The 20,941-nt window shown below is 43.4% G+C and overlaps 1 protein-coding gene across 1 annotated transcript in view; it reads right to left on the bottom strand.

The window, feature by feature from the left end:
• The window catches only part of EIF2AK3 (eukaryotic translation initiation factor 2 alpha kinase 3), a 190,424-nt gene that overhangs the window by 135,794 nt on the left and 33,689 nt on the right, over window positions 1–20,941 (bottom strand). Inside the window, exon 2 of the mRNA XM_078678688.1 lies at window positions 9,764–9,893. Within this exon, the coding sequence (XP_078534814.1) occupies window positions 9,764–9,893 (130 nt within the window). The remainder of the gene's footprint in view (window positions 1–9,763; window positions 9,894–20,941) is intronic.

Raw genomic sequence — 20,941 nt, forward strand, 5'->3', positions numbered from 1 at the left:
GTAGCCAGCAGCCAAGGGGAAAGGCAGGCCAGGAAACAGAGCATAATTAAAGCAGCTGTTTAAAAAAGGAAAAAAGTTGCTTTTCTTTTTACTGGTCTGTTTTATAGCTTTATAGTGACAAGTACAAATGAGATAATTATGGCAACATGTTCAAGTTTTTTGCAATCCTTAGGCAGTTATGGAAGTTAGAATCCTTCTGCATGGTCCTACTACGTTTAAAAAAACTTATTTAACGGCTTCTAATATTTTTTTCCGGCAACTATGTAACCGCTTAATTGATGTGTTTAATTTTGCACTAGAGTTCCATGATCTTGTAAAGGAAATCAGCCTTGGGCCTTCTTCCTTTATATGGCCATGGAACTCCTTAGTGATTTGCAATATCCTTATAAAGTACTGCAGGGAGTACTTTATCCATATATATTGCACGGAAGACTGCAATCCGAGTATAAAAACCTGTCTTGCATTTCCTTATTACAGTCGGGTTGTGAGGTCTCTACACATGTGCAAAAATAAAAAATTACGTTAGCTGATCAACTGTAACAATTTATCGCAGCAGAGTTGTGACAACATGATGCCTCCTGCCAGGGCCAGCAGCCAGGGAAATAAATTAATCAATCAGTCAGTATTTATATAGCGCAACGCTATCACCCCTAGGGGAATCTGGGCGCTGAGGTTGATGCGTCGCCGGGAAAGGCATATCAGGGAGCATCATAACTTTACAGTTAAAACACTTTTCCTTATTATAATCTGCTTTTCTAAAATGAACAATGATCAGCATAAAGAGGAGATGGCAACATATTTATTTTCTGCATGCTATAGTTAATTACAGAAACATTTTAAAAAATCACTTTGGTATCTGAGCAACGACCTTCCTTGAAGTGTGGGAGGGCTGGTAGGTGAACATGATAGTTGTAGTACAGATTATCTGGCAAGTAGAACACTTGGGGGTTTAGAGAGCCCAAAAGGCAAGCTGCAGTGAGAAGCAATGTAGAAGATCAATTCTAGCCTTCCCATGATGATTTTACAACCTAGATTTTTTGCCTAGTTAAGGATACTAATAAAACTCAAAGACGTAGCTTGTGACAGGCAACACACTTCATTTTTAACTAACTACAGAAGTTGTATTTAAGCTAAAAAATTCTACAGAGCATTGCTGTTGATTTTATATAACTAATAACATTTGCTGGGGCAACTGACCCTAATAATAATGACGTTGCTCTAAATTGTGAAAGCTTCCTAGTTTCTTTTAGGTGTGTAAATTAGTTGATAGCCTAGTTTAATTTGTATCTAAGATACAAAAATTGTTAACCATATGTATATTTATTCACATATCCACATTATTTTAACAGAAGGGGTATATCAATACTAGGTGTTATGTACAACTCTTTACCTCACATGGAGACCTAGTTAAACAATTTAAGAAACCACCCAAAATTGCAAACAAACTTTATTTGTATTGCCTAGAGACATGGGTCTGGAGATTCCAGATATTTAGAAATATGTGTAAGGTGTCCATCTAATCAGACGCAATGGGCAGTAACGCTGACCACTTGCCCCAGATTCCTTGCCAGCACTAATGCCATCAACGGCTTTACAGCCCAATCCCCTTCTTGCATCTTCTCTGTTTGAAAGGACCAAATGCGTAGGGAGGCCAATGGGAGGTACTAAAGGGGATCACCCCTTTGGAAGAAAAACCCCACAAAAGGTTGAGCCAGGAGTGTGTCGCAAACAGCATTTTTTTTTAAAGGGAGCCACAGGGCATGGTGGGTTGGCCTCACTTCCAGGTTGCAGGTTATCCTCCATAACAGACTGGCATACCCTTTCCTAGAAAAATATGTGTGTGGGAAAAAGGTGCCAAAACTACTAAATAAGAAAACCTTGTAAACAAGGAGTGGGAGAAGAGGTCAAAATTAAAGATAGCAAGATCTTCATTGTGGGAAAGACACAGGCGTACTGAGTGCGTTGTGTAAACCCCTTCTAGAACAAATTGGCCACAACAGGATTAGCGTTCGGTTGAGCAAAATTTCATGCCACAGCTCGGTCCGATGCAGCGCAGTCTTGTAAAGCAGTTTACAGAAGCAGCAAAGAAGTTTATAGATTTACATCTTCAATACATCTCTATAAGAGTATCTGTCGCAAAGTAACTGAGCAAAATCTAGTTCGGTGTGCAATGGCAGGCCAAGCAGCAGATGTTCTATTTTTATATATGAGGCATGAAAATATTCCCTTATATTCCCTTAAGTAAGTTCTTACAAATTGCTACTGCTACTGAAGCCTGAGAAGCATAGCCCAGGTGTACACTGAAAGGATACGGACTTCTGGTCTTGTCTCTTCCACGGAGGAATTTTTAAAATCTGGGAAACAATAACTTTGGGCTATCCAAATGAATGCTATAGCACCACCAGAAATGCATGTGAGGGAGTTTTAACACCCTTAAAAGTAAAAGTGCTCTAATATCGATACAGCTATGATCTTAAGATACAATATGTGTCACTGTGGATTTACTCTACGAGGACTCTTATAGGTTCTATTGTGAGTGGTATTAGGAGGGTGAAGCAGGTTGAATACCATGAATTTGTGGTTGTGACTGTCGTAGACTAATGCAAATTGGAATCAATTCTGCATACTCAAGTAGATGCTGAAAGGTGTCATAGGGTTCTGATGATCCTACTGTAAAGTAGGCAAAATAGATGATCATTCTGAAGCAATCTCATCCTAGGGAAGGACTTAAATTAGCTGCTTGTCCTAAAATTGTAGAAGGTTTATGTTATAAACGAAGTAATGAGGCGGCACATCAGCGTCGTGTTGATCAGGGTAATTTATTAGGTTGCGATGTAGAAAACCCAACCAACGTGAACGGGACCAAACGGGCAACTGCCGACCGTTGGACCGAACACAGGGCATGTCACCAAGTCGGGCAGCGCGAGCACAGCACACGACAAGGACGGTGACGCAGAGCACAGGGCGAATATAACACATCTCTTTTCCTTAAACAGAGGATGAAAAGAGTGCAACAGAATAAATAAGTCAAAAGCTCATAGTAACCTTTCCAAAAAGAAAAGGTGAAACACAAAGAAAAGCAAAACAGCATCGAACACATTACTTACTCTTGAGAATGCAGGACAAGGTAAAACAGGTCATCTACTTACTCTTGAGAATGCAGGACAAGGTAAAACAGGTCATCCAACCCCACATCCTCCCTTAAACAGATGAAATCACACAAAGTCTTTCAAATAAGCAGGAGCAACCTTACAGCGAAGAGGTCTGCGAACTCTATCAGCAACCACACTCTTAGAAGTTTGAGCTGAAGGAACAGACTTAACCTTTTTTTGATAAAGTGCTACCCTGCGGAGGTTCCACGTTTGACCATTTTGCAACTTAACATAATTACCAACTACGGACCTTACCTGGTAGGGTCCCCTAAATTTGTTGAACATCCTCTGATTACCTCCTGGTTTTACTTTTACCAGGTCCCCATCAGCTATTTTGGTAGAGACAGCCTTTCCCGGGGTGTTGCCTCCCACCTTGTTTTTTTTCTCATGTAGCCAAGTAGGAATGAGTTTAGTGCCTGGCACCCTCCCCCTCATGAGCTCAAAAGGTGTTACCGACATGTTGCTACGAACAGCTGTGCGGTATGCCCACAGCATTTCTTTAATCTCCTTCTGCACAGGGCGGCCTGACGCTAAAGCGAGCTGCATAGTGCCCTTAACAAGCCTGTTTATTCGCTCACACAGTCCATTCCCTTGTGGGTTGTAGAGCGATGTACGCAAGTGCTTTAATCCAAGAAAATTAAAATAATCCTCCATAATGGCAGAGGTAAGCTGCGTGCCATTATCCGTTAACACCATTGAGGGAATACCTTCACATCGGAATACCTCATCAAGGACCTTGATAGTGGATTCAGCAGTGATGCTTTTCATGAAGGCAACCTCAACCCACCTTGAAGTTGAATCTACCAATACCAAGGCGAATTTCTCTGCGTCTGTTAGATCATGAAAGGGACCTATGAAGTCAATGCAGACCTTCTGCCATACATCATCGTCAGAAATAATTTTCCCCATGCCATCTTTACTTGAACAAACCTGTAACCTCTTTTCAGACACCTTGCACGGCTGGCATTGCTCAACCCAACTCTTCACCTGTGCATCTACCCCCGGCCACCAAAAATCAGCTTTGACACGCTTGCCAGTAAGGGTTTGGCCTAGATGGCCCTCATGCGCCAGGGCAATGATACGGGGTCTAAGGGATATCGGAGGTATATATTTCTCGCCCCGCACAAGGATATGCTCGCCCTGTAAGGAAATCTCATCCTGTAACTGAACATAAGGCCGAAGAGCAGGTGAGACCGTACTTTGCCTTGACACCCCTTCTTTGCACATCTTGATTAAGCCAGCCATAACAGGATCTTTCCCCATTTCCTCAATCCAATCCCTCCTAGATATAGAGCTGGGTAAATCACTCTCTAAGTCATCTAAAAATGCGACCACACTTTCAGCTACTAACTCCTTAGGCGGCTCTTTAGTGTCAGGTAATCTAGATAGGCAGTCCGCAACACAGTTGCACCAACCAGGCAAGTATTCTACATTACACGTGAACTCTTGTACACTAACAGCAAGTCTCGCTAACCTCCCAGAGCAGTTCCTAATCCCCCCAGGGGCTAAAACCTTCAACAGAGGCTTATGGTCCGTTCTGAGTGTGAAGGTGATTCCCCACAAATACACCCTGAAATACCGAGTTGCCCACGCAGCCGCCAGAGCTTCACGCTCTATGACCGAGTAATTCCTTTCGGTCTCAGTCAGAGAACGCGACGCAAATGCAACAGTGTTCTGCTTGCCACCCCCTTTCTGTGTTAGGACCGCACCAATCCCAACAGAACTTGCGTCAACAGTGAGAATGGTGTGATAAGACTGCACAAAACTTGAAAGAATGTTAGCATCTAATATGTTTTGTTTGATCAAAAAAAAAGCATTCCTCTGATCTGTACCCCAAGAGAAACCTTTCCCTTTCCGCATGATAATCCGCAAGGGTTCTACCTTTTCTGCAAAGTTCTTTACGAATTTCGCATAGTACTCAACCATGCCCATAAAAGACCTTAGTTTGTCTTTGTCATCAGGTTCAGACACGTTACATATAGCACTTACAAGGTCTTTTTTAGGTTGTATACCAAGGCCAGATACGTGGTACCCCAGGTAATCTACTTCCTCAACAGCGAACACACATTTTTCCCTGCGCAATGTTAAACCAGCTCTTGAAAGAGCAGTGAGAACTTTATCCAGGATAACATCATGGTCTTCAACACCCAAACCATGAATCAGGATGTCATCCTGGAAAAATACTACCCTTTCAATGTCTTTGAGTACATCCGTAATGATCCTTTGGAAAGCACTTGCTGCAGAGCAGAGGCCGAAAGGAAGTCTTTTGAATTGGTAAGTGCCCTCCGGAGTGATGAACGATGTAAATTGCTTTGAGTCCGGATGAAGCTTTACCTGGTGGTATGCGCTGCGAAGGTCCAATTTTGAAAAGATCTTACCTCCACCCAAATTAAGGACAATTTCATTTATGTTCGGAAGCGGAAAGTTATCCATTATCACGGCTTTGTTAAGGCTTCGCATGTCCACACAGAAGCGCAAGGATTTGTCCGGTTTCTGTGTAATTACCACTGGACTCAACCACTGTGTGGCCTCCACAGGCTCAATTATATCATCCTCTAATAATTGCTTGATGATCTTTTTGACCTCAACTCTTGCAGATAGAGGTATCTTCCTTGCAGTGTGTTTCACAGGTGCTACACTTTTTTTTGTTTTGATGACGTGTTGGTAACCAATGGCCTCCCCCAACTTCTCATTGAAAATATTTTCATGCTTTTTAAGAATAACTTCTAAGTTCTCTTGAACTATATTGCATGCACTTTCTACCTCAACACACATTACAGGTGGATCAGCTCTTGGGTTCACCCTTATATTAAGCTCATATTGGTGTAACCACCCTAAAATAGCAGGGCCATGTGGGGACACATAAACCTTCCCCTGAGTGGTTCTCCCTTTAAACTTAATATTGGCCTCAAAGTATCCAAGGACACCAATGCTTACACCTTGGTAACCCCTTAGTGTGATGTCAGATTTCACTAAAATTGATTCAGTGCAAGACGAATTATACAACTTCTTAGGGATGATTGTGTAAAGCGACCCTGTGTCCACCATTAAATTGACAACAACACCATTCAATTCAAAATCTGCCTTAGGCCGAGACAGGACAACACCCTCTGTTGACTCTAGGCTGCCAGCAGACGTAAGCATCATTACCTCTGCTTCATCATCAGTAACTTCACCCTCAACCATAGCAACTTTTTTTGAGCCAACTGTTCTACACATTCGTGCATAATGCCCTTTTTTCCCACATTTTAAACAGTCTCTGGATAAAGCCGTACAATTCTTAGAATCAGCTAAATGAAAAGGGCTTCCACACCTATTACACGAGCGTGTGGTCGGTTTAAACTTGCTTGTCCCACTTTTATTAAAAGAGGTTGTGGGTTTCCCCCCCCTATTTGTTGGTCTCCCTTGTATTAAAGCTATGCTTTCTGAAGCATCTAAGCTTGCAACTTCCTGACAACTAGTGTGTCCCAGTTGTATTCTTTTAAGTTCCTTCATACACCTATCGCTTTCTTCAGCGACCTTAGCAATGGTAATTGCCTCAGTAAGGGTGGGGTTTTTAGCTGCCCACAACTTTTCCTGTGTTTTTTTGCTAAAACATTGTACGATCAATTGATCCCGAATCATCTCATCCTGTATGTTCCCAAACTGACATTTCACAGAGAGTTCCCTCAACCTAGAGACAAATTCATCAATTGTTTCATTCTCTCTTTGAGGGGCAGTGTAGAATTTGTGCCTGCGCATTACAACATTTTCCTGCTTAGCAAACCTAGTATAAAGTCTAAACAGAGCATCTTTGTAAACATCATCAATGTCAAGAGGCGGATTTGGTAAGTATTTGAACACCCTTTGTCCCTCTTTCCCTAGTGCACCTAGTAACAAAGCTTTCTTCCTGATGGCAGAAAACTTTGTACCATCCAAGGCTATGATATAGTTCTCAAATGCTTCGCACCAGTCATCCCACTCCATTGAGGGTTCACCAGGGGCACTGAGAAAAGGGACAGGCGCTTGAATAGCATTGTTGACATTCATAGTGAACACTCCAGAGTAATACACAAATTACAAAAAGAGATAAGTTAAACAGCAAAATTTTAAAATTACTCAGCAATGTTCGTAATGTCCTAATTTAAAGTGTGTGTCACTGGCGTTTATGTTGAAAGAAAATAAGTAACACACTGTCTCGAGGTCGATTTTAAAGTGAGTGTGTCACTGTAAATTTGCTTTCCTTCAAAGACGGTGGCCTTTAATGACAAACGTCTTAGTGGCTGCGTGACACACAGAGGCGAACTTGCTTAGAAGTGAGTGTGTCACTGTTGGCAGGATTGTTGTAGTATCTGTCAAGAAACGCTTTCCTTTTAGTTGTGCGTTTCCCTTTTAAGTCGTTCTGCCCTCCGAGCAGTGGGGTTCACTGGTACTGCCTTTCTTTTAAATACGATTTCCCTTTTAAGACTAATGGCACCGAGGGGGCGCTGTCGCCTGCGTCGACGGGCCAAGGAGCAACAGTTAACGCTCCGTCACGCTTGGGGCGAAGACAGCCTTAATCACAGTTCCCTTCACGGTGAGCGATTTCGTGACATACCTTCCGTTGAGGCTTACGTTACACTTTTGAACCGCTTTCTCTTCTCTGTGAAAATCTCCTCTGGTCGGGTTTTCTTTTCTCGCGTCGTCCTTTCCTTCTCGCGTTACCCTCCGCCTCTAGTCGCAGTCGCCAAAATGTTATAAACGAAGTAATGAGGCGGCACACCAGCGTCGTGTTGATCAGGGTAATTTATTAGGTTGCGATGTAGAAAACCCAACCAACGTGAACGGGACCAAACGGGCAACTGCCGACCGTTGGACCGAACACAGGGCATGTCACCAAGTCGGGCAGCGCGAGCACAGCACGCGACAAGGACGGTGACGCAGAGCACAGGGCGAATATAACAGTTTACTTTCTACATCGAGATCTTATAGGTAGTACTCGACCAGGGGGAAACTTTAACCTTTAAAATATTTGCACTATTTGGTCAAATATAGCCTCAACCTTTCTGAAGGAAAACTTAAGAACACAAACTGAGTCTAAAAGAGTAGTTCCACCCGATCAAGGCACAGCTCACAGCAACATAAAATACACAACCATACAGATCATCATTACTATGTACTTGCAAAATGTGTGGGTTGCTCACAACTCTCCGGCCCAATATCTCGAGCCATTTGTACAGACAGGAAAGCAGTTTTAGATTGTTAACAAGACTCATCCGTTTATCAAGGTTCTATGGCCTTCGCTCATGTTAGGAACAATGTCCAGTGAAGTGTTTCCCATACGCCAGAGAATTAAATTGAAGCCATGTTGTCTCGCCCATAAATCTCTATATGGTGCGAGCCCAGGCTATCTGGCAGACAAGTTTAAATTCTATAGTCCTAATCGGCGTCTTAGATCAGAAGGCAAGGGACTGTTAGTTGTCCCTCGCTTAAAAAAATTAAAGCTGGAGGTAGAACTGTGGCTCATCTAGCTCCGAAATATTGGAATACTCTACCGGAGGACCTACGTAAATGTCCCAGCCATATCCGCTTCAGAAAACTTCTGAAGACGGAATTATTTAAATGCTAGTCGTGGTTAGTTTTTGTCCGTTTGACTCTCGCTTGCCGGTAGCGCAGAGATACCCCTTCGGGAGTGATTCCTGTGCTTTATAAATTAGCTACATACATTCATACAAGGACCCAATGCCTTGTCAGCTCACCATTACATCAAGTACAGTGCAGCTCTTCTAAACCCAATCACAACAACAGTGGCAGAACTGTCTTCTGCCTTAAGCTCTAAAGGCGGCTCCTTTGCTCTACAACTGGTTAGGGTAGCGGGCCTTCTCCATACTTGGATTTCACTTCTTTCTAGGAACCTCCAAAGTAGGTAACTACAAATAAACCCTGCTCTTAATCCAGAAACTCTTACAGCTGGATGTTTTAGCAAGCATTTTATGAAGCCTCTCTCAGAGGGGTCATTCCAAGACACACTTTACATTGTGCACTTCTGCTGAGGGTGCCGGCCACAAGCAATCAAGAATGTCCCTAAAACAACGAACACAATACACGCAGATCAGTCTCCTCTCCGCTGTAGAACACACTCCACACAAAGCAGTTGCCAAACAGAACTATAATAACAATGACCAAAAAACATAGCCTGCCTTCACCCGTGCTAAGATGTCTAACTAACACCCCCATCCAAATCCTGCTCCCCTCATATTAGTGGTGCATTGTCATTCTACATCACACTTTTAACATCTGTCACTCTTCATGTGTCACAACACCAGGTAGGACCATTGCAAAACAGTTGTAGCTAGATAGTTACTGTTTAAAAACATTATATTTATGTTGCTCTTATTCTATGTTGACTGGTATTCGTACAAGCGCCGAGATGCCTCCGGGTAGTCGTGCGCTATACAAGTACCTCTACATTTACATTTACTGATGTCTGTGTTGTGAATTGCTGTATAGTGCAAACCTCACTGAAAAGGTTCCATGGAAATGAAGGCAGGTAAAGCTAGAGGAGGATGATGTGTCAGCACCCCATCCACTTGAAAACAATGGAGATGTAACAAGCAAAGGTGCAGATTAATTATTCACAAACAACGCCTTACCTCTGGTTTACTCAGACTGGAGGAGACTAAAGAGCCTGATCCAACATCCAGGTCCCACCGCTTTCTGCCATGATTTTCAGGGTCCAGTGCAGAAATGCGCCCGTCCAATGTGCTGATAATTATCAAGGATCTGAAAAGTAAACCCAGAATCTTAAGAGAAGTTCCAAAATATATTTATTTAAGCTTCTAGTAGTACACCCTAACATCAACCTTTTTTGAGGTCTGGGTTTTGACAATACAGTTGTCAAACAGACTTATTGCTAACAATACAGAAAGGTTGGGCTTTTGGCTGAATGGCATATTCATCTCTCTGTAATATTACTATTGGCTGTTTAGGTGTATCCTTCGGCCTCCACTCCAGCGCTTGCATTGAACTACATTAGGAAATACTTTACAACTACAGCCGCTGTGCGCGCCTGTGGGCTCCCTCTCGAGTGCCCCGCTCTGATTTGCTAACGCCATTAGTGTTAGCGTATTACGCTCAGGCCTATTCGCTCTGGCAGTGCTAATTTCAGTTGTTTTTTTTGTGTGTATCAGAGGAATTTACAAAGGCAATGAACCGGGAACTGAACCATATTCCTGATTTATCACATTCCTTTGAACGGAGTACAAATGACTAATTTGTCCAACTTTGCACCAATTTTGGAGGAACTAAGTGAAAGGGAGGTCTTGACAGCTCATGTACAAACTGTTTTCAAACGTGCTGCAGCAGCGGTGTGTTTTCTGTGAACCAGGCACTATACTTACAGGTATTCCATTTAATGGAAGACAGGTTGGCTTATTCAAACTTATTTCACATTCCTACTGAACACCGTCATTGACCAACGCCTTTTTGAAGCACTGGTAATTTACTGCATAATGGAAAGTGTGGAAACTGGATTTCTATTATTCAAGAACATGATACCAATTTTAGGAGGTGACAGCCCCCATTTTTAGGTCAAGCCTAGGCAGCATGCATGCGCTGTCCGCAATACCGGTTATCGGCTTTTGGCATGCCCATGAATTGCCATTTGTTTGTTGTTGTGCCATTTAGAAATACGGGGTTTTTATTGGTGCATGGAGTCTGATTCTCCTGCCTTTGCGTGCTTGGATCACACCCAGGCGATTTCACTCATGGTTTGCTTGTGTTGGCCATCTCAATACATCCCGGTTACTCCTGGTCATCCTGACCTACCTTTTTATTTTGTCTATCAACATAGTTTTAGGCTTTCAGGACGTTTTACGGAGCAATGCTCTGTTCGGCACCTGCAAAGTGGCAATTTTTGTCCGGTAGATGTTGAGCTATGCCAACAGCTCTAACTCAAAAAAAATGGGAGACCTATTGCATTTCTAATGTGAGTACTAAACATTTTTAAAAAATCAAAGGCATTTATCACAGCTGATTTCAAGCCACAGATGATTCATTTTTAAGATCAAGCTAAATTAAGCAGGCCAGTTCATCAACAAGTAAAAATTGGGATCAGAGGAAAAACCATATCGTTTAAGGTGTGTGGGCAATCTTTCTGAAACAAAATCAAGTAAGTCTGCTCTGTCCTGTCTCACAGAGGAATGAGGTCATGAAAAAGTCAACCTTGTTTGAGATCAAGACATATTTATTCTCTTCTTTAAAAAACATAGTATTTATTGAAGTAACTTATGGCCAGCACAGAGATACAGTTTTAATTTAAAGTGGAAGTAACAGGAGAGATAATGTAACTGTATTGCAGGGGTTCATAGCTGTAGAAACAAACACCCAATTAAGGAAATATATACATGTATAACTACATAAATACATAAGAGCCAACAATAAGCGGATAAGTCCACAACATATATCAAATGTGACTCCCTGTCCAGAACATATATCAAGTGTGCTTGCTTCCTTTACTAAGCAGTGCACATTGGAATATACATGCACAAATTGATCGCGCATCAATGTAATTGTTAAAGAAAGCCGTGCTGCCTTAATAACGCGCTGCAATGGCCGACCAGGAGGAACCGCTGCGAAGAAGTTGTGGACAAACCCTGACATGGAACTGTGGGATAAAGGCTGCACAGTCGATTTTTATTCCCACGATATTAATAAAATGCCCCGAGAGAAAAATTGAGCAAGTCGTGCCTCAGTTTGCACAATGGTCGGCATGCATAATTGTGCCTGCAGTTCTAAGCACACTCATTACAGATGGTATGAAAACACCCAGAGAGAGGAGGAAACTGCCGAGAGTTGGCAGGGAAATGCTAAAAACACATGGTAGAAAGGTAAACATGTATTGCAAGCACAGCAAACACGAGACAGATAGCTGGGGGGGGTGACAAGTGGGGTCGAAGAGAATATATGGTCGCCCGCCAGCCTCACTCCAGTCCCAATATGCTGTGGGGTCTGCCTTGTGCCAGACCAATCCCATGGGGCCTTGGCAGCTAGTTTGGTCGGGTGCCTCCTAACTACTTTTACACCGAAATGCCAGTTGATCTCTGGGAAGGAGGAGATCATGGGGTGGGCGGGGCGATGTTCCACCACAGATCTCTACTCTTCACAAGCCATTATCTTTAAAATGTCCCTAAACGTTGCCAAAACAAATAGAATGCATACATTATACTGCAGGAAAACGGACACTGAGTAATTAAATCAAACTCCTTTTGAGTGACTCTGGCTGGTGTCTGCAGTATTCACAAACTGTTCATTTCTTAAAGTAACATACCATGATTATTATATAGTTTACAATCTGAGCACTGCTCGAAAAAAGTACCCTCTGAACATCATCTTAAAAGCCAATATTTAGGGAAGATTGAACACCAAACGAAAATTAGCCTGTAAAATAAGAGCTGCTTAAGTCCAGAAAGCCTCAGAAATTGAATGATAATAAAAATGAATAAATAAAAATAAACCCAGAGGTGGGGGTATGGCACTGCCAGGGTAATAAATAGTCTTTCATTAGTAGTACTGCCAACTCCACAGGGCCGGATCCCTAGAAAGTCTTTGCGATAATTATAAAATCCAGTTTGAACAAGGTTAACGACCCCATCCTACCCTTAAACACAACCAATCATTATGCATCCAGAGATCTGAGAGGGAAAGCAGGGGCATGCACAGTATCCCGTTTTAGGCATGGGTGCATGTGGAGAATGCATGGAACCAGGCAATTATACCAAGTTTCACATCCCACCACAGCATGCATGTGGGGCACTGCCGGACATTGAGTGCGGCAGGGGTGCTCACCCACGCCCAGGCCATTGTTCACTACCCCAGCTGCAGCCAGACATGCCTGCATGGTGGCCAGCTCCTTGGCAGCCAGCCTCCACAAATGCCATGCTGCCTTGATAAGGCGTTGCGATGGCCGACCAGGAGGAACAGTTTTAAGCAACTAAATAAAACAAAAAAGTATTTAGCGATACAGCACAATATCCCACACTACTGCACAATGACGTACCTAACTGACGGTACTCACCACAACACCGGGAACACCCAACGACTTCCGGTGATTAATACATTCTTAATCACAGAAGCACAAGTAAAAGCAGGCATTAAGGATCTCTACTTGCCTTTCAGTCCAGTGATGCGGTAAATGCATTTTTTTTAACCAGTTTTGTCTTGGTGATTCACCTGTTGAAAAGGGCCTGAATGTGCCCTCACTTTGAAATAAAGACACGGATGGTAATATCGCCCTGGTTGTTTTTAGTAAACATAGAAGTGAAGAGTCCAACTCTAAGAATGCACAGAGATGCTGCGCTGTTAAAATAAAAGCCATGTGGACTCAACAAACATGAAACGCACATCTGTAAACCGATGGCCGACCAGGAGGAACCATGAACGTGTTGTGATGGCCGACCTTAAAGAACAGGTGAAATTGCCTGTAAGGGAACCAAGCACCCAAAAGAGGGACAATTACAACAAATGCACCAATAAAAAAGGCAACATTTCTGAATGGCACAACAAAGAACGAATGGCAATGATGGAAGTACCAAAATCCCACAGAAGAGATACAACATGTCTTGCAGACAGCGCATTTGCGCTGCCTAGGCTCGACCTAAATATGTTATTAGTGTCTCATTGCTTTCCTCATGTTGACACCGCATTCAGGACTCCGAGACCAGGATGCATACCCGTAACTGATGTCAAGGATGTTAATCTTAAATCATCTTCGGATCGAAAAGCAACTGGTGGATAATTTATTTCCCTACATGCGTAAACTACTGAACATCTCAAAGCAATACATATTTTTGTATTCCATTTTCCTCGAGTTACCTACAATGTTATCTAAAGAATCAATATCATAATACCGGGAGTATTACAATAACTATACTACAGTGGATGATTACAAACTGGGAAACATTGTTTTATAAATCTCATTGTTGAAATCAAAGTATACAATCAAATAACTATCATACTGCCATTTAGTTATAAAAATACTAATTTTCGTAGTCTATATTGGAATCTCTAAGATCCTGAAGGTTTTTGTTAAAACTAAGTACTCAAAATAAAAGAGGAATAATATGGCTCCAGGTTCCTCCTTGCCACCAAAATGAACAATAAAATGGGATGTTTCAGTTAGATTTTAACAGACAACATGATTGTGTTATCGCTCTAGGTTACATAATTAAAGTTTACGTAGACAAAACACTTGCGTGTTAAAAACAATTTTAGGTAACTTATAAAACAATAGTATATTGCAAGACTCGAAAGTCACTAAAGCATTCATTATGTGGTACAACTCAAAGTCAGCCAGTATTAAGATCGGAAACTGGAAAGCAAATGGAGAAAATCCCATTTAGAAATGGGCACACGGAGTTGTGCAACTAAAATACCCCAGAGGACTACTGAAGGACAAGAAAGATCATTACGTAACACAAATTAACCAAGTTCCAAACAGGACAAATTAGCTCTTTAAAATATACAGAGATGTTATACTGAGCCAGAGGTGTAGCAGGAGCCAACTATAATCATGAGGCAAAACAGTGAGGACTGGAGGTCTTTCTTTAAAAATAAAATACTCAAGATATGGGCTGACATTTCTAAGAGTTCAGAGGTACGATCCAATGACTTAATGGGCCCTTCAATCACACAAACCTTCTTCTCAACCGTGTAAGCAATACTACACAAGCGTATGTTCAAAGCATTTAACCCCTTGGCCGCGGCGGTTATTCCGCCGGGGCGCTGGGGGGGAGTGGGGGCCGTGCGGCGCCACCATGCTGGTGACGGAACCACTCCGTCACCAGCCACGGGCACGCTGTGCTTGTGACGGAGTGGTTCCGTCACGGCCCCGCCTGCTCAATGGAACGCTCAGCCCAGGCGCGGAAATAATGCCGCGCAAGCGCGGCGGCGGGGCCATGACGGAACCACTCCGTCATTAGCACAGCCCACCCGTGGCTGGTGATGGAATGGTCCGTCACCAGCGTCCAAGGGGTTAATACACAGAAAGATGCTTATTTACCTATTGACCCTTATGCTGCTGCTACAATAGAGGCATGGTAGCTTTCTCCGAGATTAGCGCCTAGATACCCCCAGGTATTACATTGCTTTATTAAGCTTATTTTCATTTCATTTCAACTCCTGCTTTAACTAGGGAGTAGGTAAATGGAATTATCAATGCCTTGTTCCACCAAGGAAGAGTACGGAATGCACTACATCATGCAATTATCACTTCCTTACTGAAGAAACCATTGGCTAGTTCACAGAATCAAGCAAACTGACATGTTTCAAACCCTCCACTTAAAGTAAAATCTTGCTTCGGTGGAGGAGGGGCAAGTAAAAATTGATGGTGTTTAGAAGTAAGCAGAATTCTTCATTACAGACAATCTGGTTTTTGGACAGGGAGAAAAACAGCAACTGATTACTTTAGCCAGAACCTTCTATCCAAAATCTGGCCATTTTCAGACAATCAGTAACATACGGTTGATCACAAAACTGGACTAGAATCACTGGTAGATTGCTCAATGCAATGGTTTTAATTATTGCAAAATCTAGCGAACTAGAATTCTCTTTTCCACAGTGAAACACAATTCATGTGAGATTCCACAGGGGAGGTCTCTACTCTGTCACCCCGCGTTTTACTATCAACAGGAGACCAGTAGCCAAATGTTCTCATTGTATCTTATTCAATTCCAGATGTGTGCAGATAACATTTAACTTCTGACCACCAAGATCATTAAAAGAAAAATACATCTTCATGCCTAAATCACATATTGTTTGTTAGAAATTGGGTCTCTAGTTGGCAGAGGTAGGTACCTTTGTCCAAATTGGGACCCCTGCTTCTAGAGAGGGTAAGGGGGATACACACTTTAGATAACCCCTGCTCACACCCTGCGTAGCTAGGCAGGAGCAGACAGACTTATTCCAAAGACAATGTGTAAAGTATTTGCACTCAAAACAGACAGTAATACAGCGATAACACCACAAATGGACACCACACCGGTTAAGAAAAATAAAGTATCTTTATCTAAACTCAACAAGACCAAAACGACAAAGATGCAATATACATGTAATAGGAATATGATTTTTCAAAGGTTTCAAATACCTGGGTCCTTAGAAAACTATGGATGCATGATTCCTCACAAAGTACCTGTTGATGCGTCCAAATTCACAAGGCAAAACAGCTGCAGAGATGGGAAGCGTCTAAAACAAAGATGCGTAAGTTCCTGAGACCCTGGGGAGGCAAAGCAACAGTTTGGCTGCACGCAGGAGAAGTGATACGTTGAATCCGGTCTGTAGGGGGAAGTGATGCGTTGATTTCAAGATCTGCGGGTGATGCGTGGGGAAAACTTGACGCATAGGTGCAATGCGTGGAAATCTGGGATGCATCGGCGTCGAGCAGCGCTGCGCCGGTTTCTTCAGCCGCAATCCCTCGATGCATTGGTTCTTGCAAAAGCGACAAGCGCTGCGTCAGTTCTGCATCGGAGCGCGATGCGTGGAGATTCTTCTCGCACGCGGCGCTGCGTCGGAAAAACAACCGCAAGAAGCGTGATGAGTCTATTTCTTCAGTTCTCGTTTCTTCCAGCTCCCAGCAGCAAGCACAACCTCCAGAGAACCCAGAACAGGAACAGGTTCCTCATGGCATGTCAGATCTCTCAGCAGCAGAGTTCAGGGGAGCTGGGGGTGAAGTCTTTGAGTCCCTGAGACTTCAGAACAGGAGGCCAGCACACACAAGCCCTTGGAGATCTTCTTCAAGCAGGTTCAAAGCAAAATTCCAGTCTTTGTTCTCTCTTTGGCAGAAGCAGCAACTGCAGGCCAACCCCACACAGCAAAGGAGCAGTACTCCTCCTTGCAGCTCTTCAGCACTTCACCTTGGCAAAGGTTCATCTTGAGTCCAGAAGTGATCTAAAATTCTGGGGTTTCAGGTATAATACTTTGTAGTATCCTGCATTTATATTGTAAGGTATTTTATCACCCCTGCTCAGCCAGTGTCTGTGCTCTGACTCATTAGAATGTTGGAGTCTGATGATGCCTCGGAATGTTGGGACTCAGAGAGGTGAAGAGACAGTTGGTCATGGGCTGAGCAGCTGACAGGCAGCTCGTGGTGGGGCTCTGATTTACAACATATTAACTTGATGTTCTGAACCTTACTACCCGTTAACTACATTCAATAAAACATCCTGAATTACATCCTTCCTGTGTTGACCTTCATCACTACATACTTATACCCCAAAATATCTTTGTTCTCTTTGTGCAAGGGTGTCTGAGCCCAGTCCAAACCAGTTGTGTCCCCTCTGGTGCAGTATGACCACAGTGGGTAGAGAAAGGATTGTGCAAGGGAGACCGGCCCTATACAGGTGCAAGGAAATCTCCTCCCACTACTCTAAATTCAGCCACGGTTTATTCAGCTCAGCATCATCCAGGAAGGGCCAGGCACACCTCTACCCTCCCTGTGGCAGTCTACAGTGAATGCACATCCCCAGCCCCCTTCACTCCAAAACCAGACAGTCAATACACAAACATGCATAGGCACACAGAATGGTTAAACAAGAAAAAAACCTACTTTCTAAAAGTGGCATTTTAAAACACACAATTTAAAAACCATCTTTACTAAAAGACGTGTTATTAAATTCTGAGTTCTGAGAGCCTAAACTTTATTTCTCCATCTTGTACCAATGGGAAGTTATGCTTGTAAGATGTTACAAAGAATTTCCCTTTCTATCCTACGGGACAGATAGCTTTTCAATAGTGAAAAACAAAATTGGCAGTATTTCACTATCAGGACATGTCACACACACTGGTACGTGTCCTACTTTTAACATACACTGCACCCTGACGAATACATGCAGTAAACATCTTCAATAACAATGCACATCAACGGCACGGTTAAAAAACGTTAACTGATAGTTTGCTATTGTGAAGGATCCTTCCACCGCTTCCGTTGCCATACTGCATTGAAAAACCTGGCTTGGTGCTATCAAAACTCGCTTATGAAAACAGGGATTAGCTTCACTCCTATCTTGAACCACCTCAAAAGCAAATGCAATAAAAAACAAACACTAGCAAAGTCAACAGATCTCGCTTCCATGTGTTAAGCATGTTACCTGTATTTCCAGGTGTTAAGCATGTGTGCCTGTATTTGAACGTATTTGAAGATTAAAGCTAAACCTACTGGAGCAGGAGCTCTGAGGAAGCTGAGACATGCTAGCAGCCTCTCTACTACTGCACAGAATTCCATCAGCGGAGCCATGATAGAGGGTTCTGAGCGGTATTAAACTGTGCTGATATCCTGAAGGTTTGCAAAAGAGAGAAAACTTGAGTTTTTTGGCCAGAGAACACAACTGTTCTCTCTCAACTTTCTGCTACTTTCCTTTAAGGTGTCTTTAACACTGAATATACGACTAGAAAGAAAGTCAATGTATTAATGGTCCTCTGGAAGGAAATGTGTGCGGCTGGCATTAATGCCACAAATATTCACTGAGTAAATCAGTGACTTTTTCAACATATTGCCGGCCTCCAAAGAGCATAGAATTGCAACCACCACTAACTTTCCTTTGAAGCAAACATTAACATTCAGCTAACTTTCCAGTGCGGCAGCCTGGAAAAACGTGCAAAGAAATCCAAAGTGGGACTTGCTAATTTCATTGACTATCCACGTGCACAGCAAGTGGACTCTGGTTAGTTGTGAGGGTTACACAGGGCGCTGTATGATTTTCACAAATGTACATATGACTGTTGCTCTTAATTGCAGGGTTTTGTGCCTTTTTAAATGCATATCTTGACCTACATCTCAGCCAGTGACGCTGTGGATTAAGTATACCTAACTGTTCTGATTTTTCTTTTATCAAAATTTCCAGTTTGAAAGTAATTGCTGAGTGCAAGTGCTCTTTGGAGGAAATGTTTAGTGGATGCAGATTGTGAAGGCCATGGAGAGGAAGCCTGTGCACAGTTCACACCGACTGTATGAGCAAGGGTGATTCTAATTTCTGTCCCACAACATCTCTTGGTGAAGCATCACTATTCTAAATGTCACCACTGATCTTGTCCTGGTCACTGCAGCCACTGATCGAGCAGGGTGGGAATGTGCAGAGCTGCTCCCCTAAGAACAAGACTAGTCCAGTAACAGAAGTTATTTTGGACAGGAGGCTTTCGCCATTAAAAACAACACTCAAATAAGAAACAAATAATTGTATTATGATCAAGAAAAGTGCATAAATGCACCTTAATGCTGGTCTGAACTCATTTTTAAAGGAAATTGTTCGTGTTGTATTTTTAATAAATTATTTTTGTACACAAATAAAATCTTCTTGAAAACTAACACCTGCCAACTAGCATAGTACATTTTCGTAAGCACTGAGATCTAACTTCAATTAAGAGTAAGCCTTTGGCGATCATTGAGAAGGTGCTGAGTTTACTAAAGAAAGCCTGCGTTTCGAGAGGACTTCAGCATTCAGCAAATAGCCCCCGCCATATGCTAACAAACGAAGCACCTCGTGCACTGCAGAGGAAGAATTCCATAGGAGGCCAAATGTTACAGCTAATAGCCAATAACATGACAGGGAGGCAAAATGAATACTCTGGGTGTATTCGAGATGCAAATAACATGATCACAAAGCAATGGCTGAAGGGGGCTGACCGGAAGTAGGGAGCTCAAGGGGCTGGACCAGCAGCCCACTGTGTGTTAAAACAAAAAACATCTTGGCTGCCTGCACCAGACCTAAAAAGTGCCGCTTCCACCCTCCTCCCCCCTCCATGGTGTTGCCTCCAACCCTCCGTCTGTTGTTAATGCTCCTTCCTCGTGTCGCTTGCCCCCCCTTCCGCCCCAGCGTTTTGTTCTTTTACCCGTTTTGTTTCCCGCCTCGGGAAAAAAGCCTACCTTGCGGGGAGAATTGAAGCGGCCTCCAACTCCTGCAAGGAGATTTTCACCATAGTCAGAGAATTTATTTCTCCGCGGACCATTACATCGGAAGAGGTGCCCTCAGAATCCTGGGCGGCGGACCTTGCTTGTTTTTTCACAAGCAAGATAAAACTCATACAGGACTCTTTTCCACCTGGAACACCTGCTAGGCCGTCTAAATCTGTGGCCGACATGCTCCCTCTGGCCTCGCAGGACGCCGTACTGGCTGTGTTTCCATCTTTTCCAGCCCCTGCCTCCCTAGCGCTTATGGGCAATTTGAAATCTGGGTCACCACTTGACCCTTGCCCAGCTAAGCTTTTGGGTAAGATGGCGGAAGTAATCAACCCACTGGCGAACCCTCTTCTGAATCTCTCGTTGAGTCAGGGAGTGGTTCCGCCAGCCTGGAAGCAGGCAATGGTCATCCCGCTGCTTAAAAAAACCGGGTCTTGACCCGAAGGTTCCAGCCAACTACAGGCCAATTTCTTTGCTGCCGGCTCTCCTAAAAATTTTGGAGAAACACGTTCAGTCGGTGCTCTCCAACTTTTTGGAGACCCACGAGATCCTGCATGACACCCAGTCCGGCTTCCGCTCAAATCTTAGCACCGAGACCGCGCTCCTTGAGGTTTCTGAAACCATCAAAGGGGTGTTGGATACCGGGGGCAAAGTCATGTTGGTGTTGTTGGACTTGTCGGACGGCTTTTGACACCGTCCCCCATGATGGCCTTCTCGCAAGACTCTATGAGATTGGCCTTCGGGGGACGGTGCTCAGCTGGTTTTCTTCCTTTCTAGCTGGCCGCCGGCAAACGGTCTGGACATCGCCGGACACCGCCGTGATGCCGCCTTTGGGAGTCGGGGTCCCTCAGGGCTCCATATTGAGCCCGACCCTCTTTAACAACTT

This window comes from Lissotriton helveticus, chromosome 2_2, assembly GCF_964261635.1.
Source record: "Lissotriton helveticus chromosome 2_2, aLisHel1.1, whole genome shotgun sequence".
NCBI lineage: Eukaryota > Metazoa > Chordata > Amphibia > Caudata > Salamandridae > Lissotriton > Lissotriton helveticus.